This window comes from Triturus cristatus, chromosome 6 (genome assembly GCF_964204655.1).
Source record: "Triturus cristatus chromosome 6, aTriCri1.1, whole genome shotgun sequence".
Classification (NCBI taxonomy): domain Eukaryota; kingdom Metazoa; phylum Chordata; class Amphibia; order Caudata; family Salamandridae; genus Triturus; species Triturus cristatus.
Genome location: NC_140589.1, coordinates 592713926 through 592727620, shown reverse-complemented (window position 1 = coordinate 592727620; position 13695 = coordinate 592713926). Strand labels below are relative to the sequence as shown.

Genomic DNA, 13695 nt, shown 5'->3' with positions numbered 1-13695 from the left:
TAAGATCTTAATTAAATAACAACAGAACATCTTTAAAATACTATTTTGAATGTAACAGGCCGCGTGGCCGTGAAAGGGGACGCGTTCCAAAGTGAAAGTGATCGCGGGGGAAAAATGCTACCGCCGGCCACAGCTTGTAGTGCATGTGCGCGAGTGGTGCATGCACTGCAAGCTGTGGCCGGCGGTAGCATTTTTTGAAGCCCTTACTTAAAGTCTCGCCAGACCAGCACAAGCGCTAGGTCAGGCGAGACCTAAAAAGTCTATCGAAGTCCGCCAAGGTCAGGGGGGTGCAGGGAATTCAGCGATAGGGAAAGCATGGGGAGCCAGGCCCTTGCCGTCCCACAGGACACATTCTGCCACGGCCCACCTGGTACAACCATAAAGAATATGAGGCCACCACACAGATCACCTAAACCACGGACATTGGGGTGAGAGCTGGGCCAGGAGAGATTGTTTACTTTGCATGCGTTAAATTGCATGCCATTACAATGTGGTTGTTACAACGACCACGTTGTTACATCACATACGATTACATTGCAAGTTATTACAACGACTTGCTGTAGGGGGCAGAAGGTATTGGAATTACAATCCAACACCTCCCCTGCTGTTGCACGAACTGGAGTAGGAATAGTAAATTATACTATTCCTAAGTCCAGTGCGCACCTTACAGCAAGTCTTAACGACTTGCGATGTAATCGTATGTGATGTAACAACGCGGTCATTGTAACAACCGTGTTGTAATGGCATGCGATGTAACGCATGCATTATAATTACATATATTCACTGGGCCAGCTTGTAATTCAGGAGGAATATCAGGTAGGGTGAGTGACTGCTCTTCACTCAAGGAGGACATGGATGGGTAGGCGAATCAGTGATGTGGCTCTGGAGGGATTCCAGTTCCACCACCACCAGAGCCCGTTCTCTTGCACCTTGTTCCTCTCTTGGCCTGCCCCTTGGGGAACCTTTGTGCCTCCACCAGTGAGGACTTTAACTAATCCCAAAAGAGAAAGGACAGGGGAACCCTACTCACTAACAGAACCAGGGTAATGGTTATACAAGGGGAAACAACGGTTCCTGTGGACTCATAAAAAATTATTCAAGTAATATAATTTGCACAATCGCAATAAAAAGAGGGTAGAATAATGTCAGAAGGCAAGGAACCACCAACACATTTGTACAATTATGACTTGTTTTATAAACACAACAGACTTATTATATACATTGTTTAAATTTACAATAGAACAGATATTTGTGCACTGTGTCCCAAAGTTAAAAATGGAACCTAATCGTAAGTGACAGGGTGTATATTTATACACAAGGTTTCCATAAATCTTAAAAGGCGACCATTCTTGTATAATTTCTTTGTAAACAGCAACTGTATATAATAATACGTGCTGGGCAATGGTTCGCTCTTTCAGCTTGTCGATGGCGTTTCGACCCTCTATCAGTACGTGGTCTCCTCAGGACTAGTGATGCAGGGACATCTATAATGAAATAATAAGAGCATAAGGCCCATGTACCGGCACAAATGCGAGAAATAAAAAAGGGGGGACATGGAGTGTGAATTACCTGGATTGCTTAATGCGCAGCCTTGTGAACTAGTGATGTGCCACAAGTGAGAAGTGAAAGGGTATTACTCACAAGAGGACCCGTCCGGGTACTGCCGGGGGGGGAATGGGAGAGAAGGAAAGTGTGGTTACGGGAAAGCGGGGAGACGGGGCAGGATATGTGATGCACTTTGATTCAAAAGATGCTCTTCACACTGAGGTAAGAGCACCTTTTGAATCAAAGTGCATCACATATCCTGCCCTGTCTCATCGCTTTCCCTTAACCACACTTTCCTTTTCTCCCATTCCCCCCCCCCGGCAGTACCCGGACGGGTCCTCTTGTGATTAATACCCTTTCACTTCTCACTTGTGGCACATCACTAGTTCACAAGGCTGCGCATTAAGCAATCCAGGTAATTCACACTCCATGTCCCCCCTTTTTTATTTCTCGCATTTGTGCCGGTACATGGGGCTTATGCTCTTATTATTTCATTATAGATGTCCCTGCATCACTAGTCCTGAGGAGACCCCGTACTGATAGAGGGTCGAAACGCCGTCGACAAGCTGAAAGAGCGAACCATTGCCCAGCGCGTATTATTATATACAGTTGCTGTTTACAAAGAAATTATACAAGAATGGTCGCCTTTTAAGATTCATGGAAACCTTGTATATAAATATACACCCTGTCACTCACGATTAGGTTCCATTTTTCACTTTGGGACACAGTGCACAAATATCTGTTCTATTGTAAATTTAAACAATGTATATAATAGTGTTTATAAAACAAGTCATAATTGTACAAATGTGTTGGTGGTTCCTTGACCTCTGACATTATTCTACCCTCTTTTTATTGCGATTGTGCAAATTATATTGCTTGAATCATTTTTTATGAGTCCACAGGAACCGTTGTTTCCCCTTATCTAACTAATCCCAGGCCTCATTCGAAGACTTTCAAAAATTAGTGGTGCCAGAGTCCATGACCCACAGCTTGGCTGGGAGCGGTAAGGAGTAACGCAGGCCCCTTTGGAGAAGCTGACACTTGGCCTGCATGAAAGAGCTACTCTGGGACTGTACATCTGCCTTGTAGTCCAAATACATGTTCACAGGGTATCCTGGTAACCGCTACCTGTAATATGTGATCATGATCACTGAAGAGCTGTGCCACCACCAGTCAAACAAAGCAAAAACCAAAGGAAATGATGGACGGAGTGTTGAACATTGCAAGCACTCACCCCCAGTCAACTGATCTGGGTTTAATCCATCACCGTTCTTTAGCCCACTCTGCCACCCCAGTTCAGACATGGCCATATGCAAATCAGGACTAGTGATGCAGGGACATCTATAATGAAATAATAAGAGCATAAGGCCCATGTACCGGCACAAATGCGAGAAATAAAAAAGGGGGGACATGGAGTGTGAATTACCTGGATTGCTTAATGCGCAGCCTTGTGAACTAAGGATGTGCCACAAGTGAGAAGTGAAAGGGTATTACTCACAAGAGGACCCGTCCGGGTACTGCCGGGGCGAAATGGGAGAGAAGGAAAGTGTGGTTACGGGAAAGCGGGGAGACGGGGCAGGATATGTGATGCACTTTGATTCAAAAGATGCTCTTCACACTGAGGTAAGAGCACCTTTTGAATCAAAGTGCATCACATATCCTGCCCTGTCTCACCGCTTTCCCTTAACCACACTTTCCTTTTCTCCCATTCCCCCCCCCCCGGCAGTACCCGGACGGGTCCTCTTGTGATTAATACCCTTTCACTTCTCACTTGTGGCACATCACTAGTTCACAAAGCTGCGCATTAAGCAATCCAGGTAATTCACACTCCATGTCCCCCCTTTTTTATTTCTCGCATTTGTGCCGGTACATGGGGCTTATGCTCTTATTATTTCATTATAGATGTCCCTGCATCACTAGTCCTGAGGAGACCCCGTACTGATAGAGGGTCGAAACGCCGTCGACAAGCTGAAAGAGCGAACCATTGCCCAGCGCGTATTATTATATACAGTTGCTGTTTACAAAGAAATTATACAAGAATGGTCGCCTTTTAAGATTCATGGAAACCTTGTATATAAATATACACCCTGTCACTTACGATTAGGTTCCATTTTTCACTTTGGGACACAGTGCACAAATATCTGTTCTATTGTAAATTTAAACAATGTATATAATAGTGTTTATAAAACAAGTCATAATTGTACAAATGTGTTGGTGGTTCCTTGACCTCTGACATTATTCTACCCTCTTTTTATTGCGATTGTGCAAATTATATTGCTTGAATCATTTTTTATGAGTCCACAGGAACCGTTGTTTCCCCTTATCTAACTAATCCCAGGCCTCATTCGAAGACTTTCAAAAATTAGTGGTGCCAGAGTCCATGACCCACAGCTTGGCTGGGAGCGGTAAGGAGGAACGCAGGCCCCTTTGGAGAAGCTGCCACTTGGCCTGCATGAAAGAGCTACTCTGGGACTGTACATCTGCCTTGTAGTCCAAATACATGTTCACAGGGTCCCCTGGTAAGCGCTACCTGTAATATGGGATCATAATCACTGAAGAGCTGTGCCACCACCAGTCGAAGTGGGGCCCGGGAGGGGGCAGCCGACCAGGCACTCTGTGGGTGTGGTGCACTGAGGTCAAAGTGGATCTCTGCCCCTCAAGCACTGTATTAACTATCCAGCCCTCAAGAAAGATGTCCCTACTGGGGCCCCGCCCCCTCAGGAAGCCAAACTAAGCAAATGTTGCTACGCCGGGAGCAGCCCTCAGCATCGTTTGCACGATTTCGCAACAGAGTCACCTCTGTCTGAAGAGCCTTCAATTGAGATTACACACCACCATGGAGAGTCACAGGTCTGCTAGAGCAGGCTCTTGGATCTCGACCACAACCCCAAAGCAAGGTCCCAGGTGGCCAGTACAGTAGGGATATGCACAGCATTCCAGCTGCTCCAAACCGGGAGGTGGTAACTCAGTATAGGGTGTTAGTAGAAGATCTGCGGCAACCGATGACCACAGCGACCAATGCAGGCTCTGCAACTTCTAGCATACAAAGTCCTGCAGAGCCACTCAAACAAGGGTAAGGAGCACCCACTCTAGGTCTCAAACCACAGTGACCGGGAGTGTAGCGCTACATCCCACACAACACATGTGCTTCCCCAAGCTGAGCAGGACGGCAATCGTCCAAATGCACCAGAGAGGCAGTGAAGAGGAGCATCAGGAGCAACACGTCATAGAAGGCCTAACATAACATCCCTAGAGCAATTGGTTAGCCAAGAGGCATTGGGGTAAGCCCTTCCAAATGGATAGTTCTTCTTTCCAAAGGAGGGGCCCACTAAGGATAAAGCTGCAACAGGTGTGTCCGCCCTGAACTCAATAGTGACCATTCACCAGCAACCAATGTCAACGAGGGAGGGCAGCACAAGCCAAGCATATGAGCAGGAATCCTGGGGCCGATAGACGAGGCCCATCCACATGGGTCGAAGTCACTTATGACTGTAATCTGGGAGAGCCACTAGTGTTCCAAGGGGGGGTCCCTCGGGCAAGTAAAATCGCACAGGGGGCCAGGGCCGGACTGGGAACTGAAAGCAGCCCTGGCAAATTTTGCCAGACCAGCCCCCATCCGGTGCTTAGTGAGAGTGCGCAGTGCGCGAGCCCGACCGCTAATGGGGAGGTTTGGGGGGGGGGTCCTCCCCCAAGAAAACAACAGACCAAAATAGTGATTTTTACTGCACATCTTACATTACATATTCAATTGTATCAATTTTCAAAGCACAGTAAATAGTAGTTGATGACCTTAAAGAGCACCAGGTTACCAAGTTGGGGGGGGGGGGGGGGGAAAGTAGGGGAACTGTGGGTGGAGAATCAGAGGGTGGGAATAACCCAAGGGTTGGATCAGTGGGCAGAGCCAGAGGTGTGGCAAGAATGCGCAAACATCCCAATTTTTAGTATTTGTTTGGCATTTCACTGCCCAGTTTAATCAACCAATGGATACACATGATTATTTAAGGTTATAATGAGTTATTGACATTAAAATACATTCACAAAGTGGGATTTGCTTCTAATCATAGAATGTCCCAAATACGATAAAATGTGGAAGCACAAGCCATTTGTCGCCGAGCCATGGAGTTTCTGTCATCAGCACTTTTCCCTTTTTCCACAACAGCAGTTAAAACATGAATGGCAAAATATCCTAGTTTGCAAATGTTTTCTATATAATCATGGTCCTGCCGTATTTGCCTCATAATGCAAGATCTGCTGCATGATCTAACCATTTAAACTAATAAATTGTTTAAAGCTCAAACGTATCAAAAGTTAATAAAAAATGTGACTTGTGTTGCTGCGGAGTGGATGGCTTATTGCAAAGGTTGACTGGTCACCTTTCTCACTGCTGCATTTGTATGTTCCACTGGTACTAATGAGGCAAAATCTTTCCAGAGACTTAACATGTGTACAAATGTCAAAAATAATAAAGTATCAGAAAACATACTGCATTACGCTGCAGCCTTTTTTTAATGCTTAATTTAGTCAAAACTGCGGAATCATTTTGTCCTCCTTTGCTGCATGATTCCAGTGGCCCCAAAACAGGCAGCACATGTTAGAAGTGCTTTTGCATGAAGCAGAGACACTGAAGTTTGAGAACTTAGTCTGGTATGCGAGCAAATCCTGCATTGCCGATCCCTGATGAGTTGCAGTAACTACTTCTGAAACAAGGCCAATGGAGGTACCTATGGGTGAGGAAGACTGCCCTCAAGGGCAGGGCCGGCCTTAGCACTGGTGGTGCCCTGTGCATTAATAGCTCACTGTTCTATGTTAGGATTTTAACTTATTAACTGCAAGTAACAATAGGGTCTCTCTGACAAAAGCAGTAGCCCACTGACCTATTTACATTATGTGAACTTTGTGATCTGCATGGTACATGTTCTTTGCAGCAGGCACATTAACACTCTGAGCTACCTTTCCATAAGTCAAAACTTCCACTAAACAATATGCCGATCTCTCTAGGAAGAACATTCAACACCAGATTCATCATGACATTTTTATTGATGCCTAAAATTGCTGGAGGCCAGGAAGGAGGCAGCAAGCGCTTTTAAAATCTTAATATACTTGCAAACATAATGCCTCCACCCAAAGTCAGCACCCGGTGCGGTCACACCGGTTGCACTGCCCTAGAGCTGGCCCTTCAAGGGTCTTGTGACTTCAATGACAGTCACTGTTGTTCTAGGGTGTGCTGCTTCATAGGCCTGCCCGCAAGACTAGAGGTGAACTTCAGTATGGATTGTGGTGGACAAGCCTTGAAGGTTAAACCACACTTGCCACTGCTAGGATCCGCCTGCTGGTGCTAAGACACCAGAGCTTCTAAGGTCTTGCGAAGCCTTCTAAAGTCTAGCATGGGTTGTGCTCACTCAGGAGAGTGGTCTAATGGACTGGTTATTAAGGGTGAACCTGGTTCACCAGTTCCAAATTCAGCAGCTCTGGCCATAGTGCCACATCCTCTCCCCCACTGAACACCATACTGCCCCACTAAGAAAAACTCACACTACCTTCAATTACAACCCAATTGTTGCCGGCTATAAACACCTGGATGTGGCTCAATTTAAATGACGCACTAGACAAGAGCAATATGTGGCCTACAAAAAAAAAGTAACAACATCCTGGAAAAGCAAACACTCAAAGGGAATGCAAAATTAGCAAACCATGTGAAATGTAAGCAGGAACAACATGGTTAGCTTAGCGCTTTTACACTCACTATTCAGAAATCAGTGAGTGTTTTTGCCTGAAAAGTTGAGGACATGACAACAGGGCCCTGAATGGACCCATTTTAACGCCCATTGCTTATATCCTTACAAAATGTAAGCAGTAGGGTAAAAAAGACCACATCCTTGGACGCAGAGCCGCAGTACACATTTTGTTTTCCAATCCACACATTGCAGCACCTCCAGGATTGGTGCACTAGGTGCAAGCCCAGGAAAAACAAAGACAAGAAAACAAAAATAGCGCTTCACTGGCAAACTCTGTAAAAGTGACGCTAATGTGTTTGGGTGTTAATAAAATCAATCTGGCCAGCTTGCTACCACTCTGTCTTACTTTATTTAGTTATTTTATCATATTTTAACCTTTAATTCCCGAAGCTGCACCTTGGAAATAAAATAACAGAAAAATACGACATTTCCAGCAAAAGTGTTTTTTTTTTTGGATCCATTTCACAGGGAAGCAAATAAAAGAAAGGAGAGGAAAGAGACAGGGGACGCACATCGCAACGTGAACTAGACTGTCAATCAGCGCTGCACAGTCACCCAGTCCTGCGGCTTTTAGTGTCAGGGCGTCGCGTGTCAGGCAGTAGGCGATAATCATAAACCTGTGCTGGCTGCAGTGCCAGGCCTGAGGCCAGCCACCACCTCGCTCACATTCAAATTAAGCAAGCAACAGCAACAAACAAAAGCCAGTGCAGTGCCACTACGCTTTACCTGGGCCTGGGCCTAGTAGTAGCCCCCTTGCCCCTTACTTCCTTAGGCCCCTTTTGCTTTTGAAATTTCTGGCCCGCCCCAGCCCGGACTTGAGTCGCGACCCCCGGCACCAGGCCCACTACCCTGACACTACAGTGCAACCACGCCACCCATAAATCAACAGATCCGGCCAGGAAGTAACAAATAGCATAGCACTCACCTGCGGGCGGCACTGGCAGACAGGGGGGAATAAATTATGGGGTGCTGAGCAGCCGCTCTCTTTCCAGTCCCGGTCTTCCCCTGGCCTCTGAAATGCCTCAGCCTGCCTCGACCTTGGCTCGCGTAGGCTCAGTCAGTCTCTGGTCACGCGCACTTTTTCCCCAATGCGCTATAAGCCCCTGATGAGCCCTGCCCCTTAATCATTACTACCACTCTACCAGGCAGTAGACCCAGGCCTCACCCCACCCTAAAAAATACAGGCACGCGGAGGTGGTGACATGTGCGCGCGTCATCATCAAGCACCAGGCTCTATGATCCGGCGGCAGGCCGTCCGCCGCCCGCCCTACTCATTATAATTTATTAAACTAACAACACCACCTGACCATGATGTCATTAATGATCATCATGGTCAGGTGGTGTTTTTTGTTTAATAAAATTATAATGAGTAGGGCGGGTGGCGGGCGGCCTGCCGCCGGATCATAGAGCCTGGCTGCCTTGCAATGAAAATCGGCAGACACGTCACACGCGTCAGAGCACCAGCAAGCATTTTTGTGCTCAGTCATCACCAGGCGGCCTGATTTGTGCACAAATAATGTACTTACTGTGTTCTATTGTTGGGGCCGATTTGGACCGACCATGGTCCCAAATCGGCCCCAACAACAGAACGGGCCCCCTGGCGCAAAACCGGCCCCCCACCCCATCCAGCCTACCGGGGGATTGCCCGGTGCCCGATATGACCAGTCCGGGCCTGCAGGGGGCCCGTGCACTGTTTTCGCGCCTTCCATGTCAAGGGCAATTCACGCCTACCCAGCCAGAGGCTGCCCCTCCCTCAGTTCACCCTGACCACGGGGCCATGCGGGGACCCACGCGAAGACCTGTCGGCAGGAGTGCTGTGCGTACAGGGGTAGGAGTCCACCTCCTCACCTCAGCTGCCTGGACTCCTCTGTCTTGTGTGCCAAATGTCAGGAACATCTGGTAGTGCACGGTGCCGATCCTGCACACAGTAGACTCCGGAGGTCCAGGCTCATCTTCCCAGGCCTCCACCAATGGAAGGGCAGAGATGGCCGGCTACCAAAGTCTCCGGATGGGGGGGGGGGGGCCTCGAGTCAGGGCCCCTGCTTGGGATGGGCCAGGCAGTGCAGCCCCACGGGCCGCCTACAGGGGTCACAAGAATGCCACTTGCTGGGGAGCCAACACACTCGACGCCACTCCTTGGCTGTGAAAACACACCAGGGATCTTCGCCGATAAAAGGAAGGGTGTCGCTGAGCCCACCGGGCTATGCCTCACTCACTGTTTTCACCCAGCTTCTGCACCCGGTCTGGATCACAGAGGGACCTCCACGAATAGCTTGTGGAGGCATCCATGTTGTAGTATGGTGTCAGGCGGGTGATACGAGCGGAGGTCCCTCATTGTGGATCTGTCCCATTCACCATCTTTACCATTCCCCCAACTGGGCCTCAACGTATACATGTATTTTTAATAACTCTGCCACAAAGAAATTGGCGGCACATAGAAATGTGACAGTAAATCTCTTCTGCTTAATTTTTTTGTCTAGCCCCAGTTTTGAATCAAAGTAGCATAGGCGGTTGATGTGTCTCCTGCAAAGCACATCATGTAGCATGGAGATGGCAGATTTTTATTTTACGTAGCTAGGTAAGTGATTTATTGCTTTAACACAAATATTTTTTTTTGCTTAAAGTTCATAAACTGCAATCCTTCTCATATAGCACAGTGAGCTATGAAGGACATGTAACTCCTACACCTTGTAACCCTCACTGTCTTATGTAACACTTCCTGCACATTGATTTACAGACATATGATTGATTGTCAATGTATAATGTTTACAAATGATGTAAAGTGCTCCAACACACTGCATTGGGATGAGTCGCGGTATGAAAGAAATAAAACAAAATAGTATTTAAATTGGTATTTGTGTAAACACGGGGGCAGATCACCACATGTGACATTCTTACAGTGCATGCATTTCTCTTATATACAGTGACTAAACAATTCAAAAGCCATAGTCTTCGGCCATCAGGAATTTAAAATAAGAAAGCGCCCTTCCCACCTACACAGTCCGGCAGACAACTTGCAGGCACTGCTAAAAGTGTCCCAGTATCTGAAACCTACAGCAGGACGAATTCAGCATATTTAAGTGAGTCCCAATTTCTTGGCAGGATAGACAGCATCCACCCTGTGAAAATAATGGGTGGATGCAGCCTACCCGGATGTACCCTCAACTTGTGCCTCGTTTAATCTGTTGTATTTCAACAAGTTCCTTGCGCTTCTTTAAGCTAAACATCTTCCCTGCTGTCTTTGTGTGCATCTAATAGTTAAAAAAACTGCACTCTTAACAATATATACGTGAAGTAAAACATACAACTCAGTTTATCTTTTTAACTGTGAAGCATAGAAACCAATGTAGCAGTCTCGCCAAGGTCACATGATTATAAATTTGTAAATAATAAATACATACATTTATATGTACATAGAAGTGCTTTGGGATAGCCCTCTCAATCCACTGGCCTGTTATTCACATTTTGCTTCTGCCCACCACAGCACACTGCATGGGGCAATGTGCCTTCTCTTTTCAGCAAGTGGTGGTGTTACACTCAGTGATGGCATTTTTAATGATCACAGGCAAACCTAACTAGAAAGTAATGCACTTATGTGGTAGGGCTGGTTGGCCAATACTTTACTAAACCAAAGCTTTAATTCTTTACCAATTTGTAGTCATTCTTGTGTGTTTAAACTATGCCTTCAGGTTATAGTCATTCAAAACCAGTAGTACTTTTTCACAGCACAAATAAGAATTAAAAGGGTTTCTATACATGTTCTTGGTACTCTTTCTTATTTTGAAGCACCCATACTGTTCAACTAAAATTCATAATAAAATTGAGCAGCCATAATGATCTTATTATTATTATTATTAGTCTGATTTGTAACGCGCATGGCTGCCCCAGCAACGGGGCGTCCCAGCGCGACCCCAACCAAGACCAACGTCCCGGAGACAGAAGCAAGATAAGAGCTAGACATATAGAGATTTAGCCGTGCCAGAGAAGAGCCAGGTTTTTATTGCTTTGCGAAAGGCCAAGTGCTTCTAAATAACTCTGATAAAGACAGGTAATGAGTTCCATAATTTCACATTTTTATTCCACGCATATGGCCGCTACTTTTAGACAGCGGCACGTTTTACGCTTTTTTTCCCCACCTTCTTTTTTGTACCAAACATTTGCAAAACAATATCCATTGCTCCAACTTGCTTGGGCCAGATCTATTTGTGTTGTAACCTGATGCTGTTATGATGCATCCTTTCCATAGGTCCTCAGTTCCCTGCTGCTCAGCCAGTGTGTGGGTGATGTAATGGAATGTTGGTGAGTGTCTGAGCTGTAAGAGTGTCAGTCGGAGAGAGTGGACTGAGCAGTGAGGATGCTGCACCTGGTGGGACAGCGGGACAAATTCAGCATATTTAAGTGGGTGCCAACTTTTTGGCAGGATAGACAGCATCCACCCTTGGAAAATAGTGGGTGGACGCAGTCTACCCGCATGTACCCTCAGTTTGTGCCGTGTTTAATCTGTTGTATTTCAACAAGTTCCTTGTGCTTCTTTAAGCTAAACACCTTCCCTGCTGACTTTGTGTGTATCTAATAGTTAAATAAATATGCACTCTTAACAATTTATACGTGGAGTAACACATAACCTGTAATTTAAGAGATGTTTTCTTCAATAAATATACATTTTATAATCTATGTGACCTGATTCCTGTTTACTAAGAAGTCATCTTGTATTTACAACAGTTTGACAATAATTACTTGAGTTTTGAGTTGCCTGTGCCTAATTAGCTCCCTAACAATATTGTCTCTTTATGGCCATGGAATTAATCTGCTACTGTGAAAAGACAGGACAAGGATAGATGATGCATTTGCCATTCTTTTTTAAATGAAAACTGCAAGCAGCAAATCATGGGACGACAGATGACCATAACTGGGTTTGATTTTCACTTCTCCCTCCCTGCCCGAAGGCGGGTGCAAAAGAAACATGGTACTCTGGTCACCAATATACATCAAGCTAATTATGCCTTAAATACATGCACAGCAAAAGACACACAATTGGCAGAGCACGGCAGGGCAGAGAAATACTTAATCTTAATCTACTTAATCTGTGGGAACACCAAGGTCAAACTATCTGCTGCAATAGCCCCTCAACGCACTTAAATGAATTCCTTAGCAGTAGTTAGGGAATTATTTCAAGGGACGGGATCTACTGCACACTTACTGTGTTGTCATGAGAGGAAGACAGTCTGGCGGTTGTTTTGATGTTTCATAAACACATTGGTACGAAACAGCCCATAACTTCCTTACTCTGCAACAATGTTGCAACTGCTAAGCACTTCAGGCTTCCGTAAGCAAGACGCAAACACAGGACAATAGGCTCTAACCACAGGTTTAAACACAATTGTACAGGAGCTGAGGGTAAGGCAATCCAGGTTTCAGCTACATTCTGCGATCAGGACTAGCAACAAAGTTGTAAACCCCAGCATGGTGCAAAGGAGCATGAGTCTGCTTCCTGATAACTGGATACAGACAAATACCTCCGGCGTTCTGACGGTGGCGATCAGTTGAAGCTGGCAGGTGATTTTGACAGACAGGTTTTGGAACAGAGAGACAAGAGTCTAGCTGTGCTAAGCAGTTGTCAGTGAATGCTGAGGCGGGCGCGCACACTATATCGCACTGTACCTTACTCCTGCCCCCAGCAGACACCCTCTGCTGGGAGCTGGGGGCCGGAAAGGACTGCGAGGGCACGTTCAGCATCTTGTAGGCGCTGCGATGAGCTGAAGTTCACGTGGGCACATGCCGCCCCTTCTACCACGATGCCCCTGAGTCAAGCTTCAAGTAACCAAAGCTGGAATACAGCGGTGCAGTGTTCCGAAGACAGGAAATGAAAAGCAAGAAACGCTCATGCGCTACCGGCTTCCTGTACACTGTTAGCTGATTAGACAGTATTGAAATCAGCGCTGCACTTCTATTGGCTCCGGATGACATAAGGGCGGAGCTAGAAGACCAAAACAAACCAGAGAGTGTCACAGAGTGCAAAGCGTGTTCTATGTTGTACCCGGACCACCGCGCATCTCCTCCTAGAAATATATATGTTGACAGACTTCCCTCCGACAGTATAAACCTGAAAAGAAGAAAACATCACAAACTGGTTTGCGAATAGATCCTCGAATAGCTTGGTGAACACAAGACGAAAGGTATGTAGACAGCGGGCAAAGTAAGGAGTACAAGGGAAGATGCTGCGGGAGCTGATCTCCATTCGCTTCAAATCCATGGCAGTTAGTGCTTTTGCTAATTCGAGTTGTGTTTTCAATGTCCTCCATCTTGTTGTATCGACATAATCAAAATCACCTTCTGGTTGTCGTTAACTACATTTGCAGGGCTCACACTAATAAACTTAAAACTGTTGCCAGAGACCTCTTTGGTATGTTTCAAG

General features: G+C 46.2%; 1 protein-coding gene across 2 annotated transcripts in view; it reads right to left on the bottom strand.

Moving 5' to 3' along the window:
* Positions 1-13188, bottom strand: part of CYB5R4 (cytochrome b5 reductase 4) — a 1096425-nt gene extending 1083237 nt beyond the window's left edge. The window contains exon 1 of one of the 2 annotated variants that reach the window (XM_085611035.1): positions 12942-13188. In XM_085611035.1, the coding sequence (XP_085467161.1) occupies positions 12942-13016 (75 nt within the window). In that variant the 5' untranslated portion in view covers positions 13017-13188. The remainder of the gene's footprint in view (positions 1-12941) is intronic. The other variant, XM_085611036.1, reaches the window with a different exon arrangement.
* Positions 13189-13695: the final 507 nt, after the last annotated feature.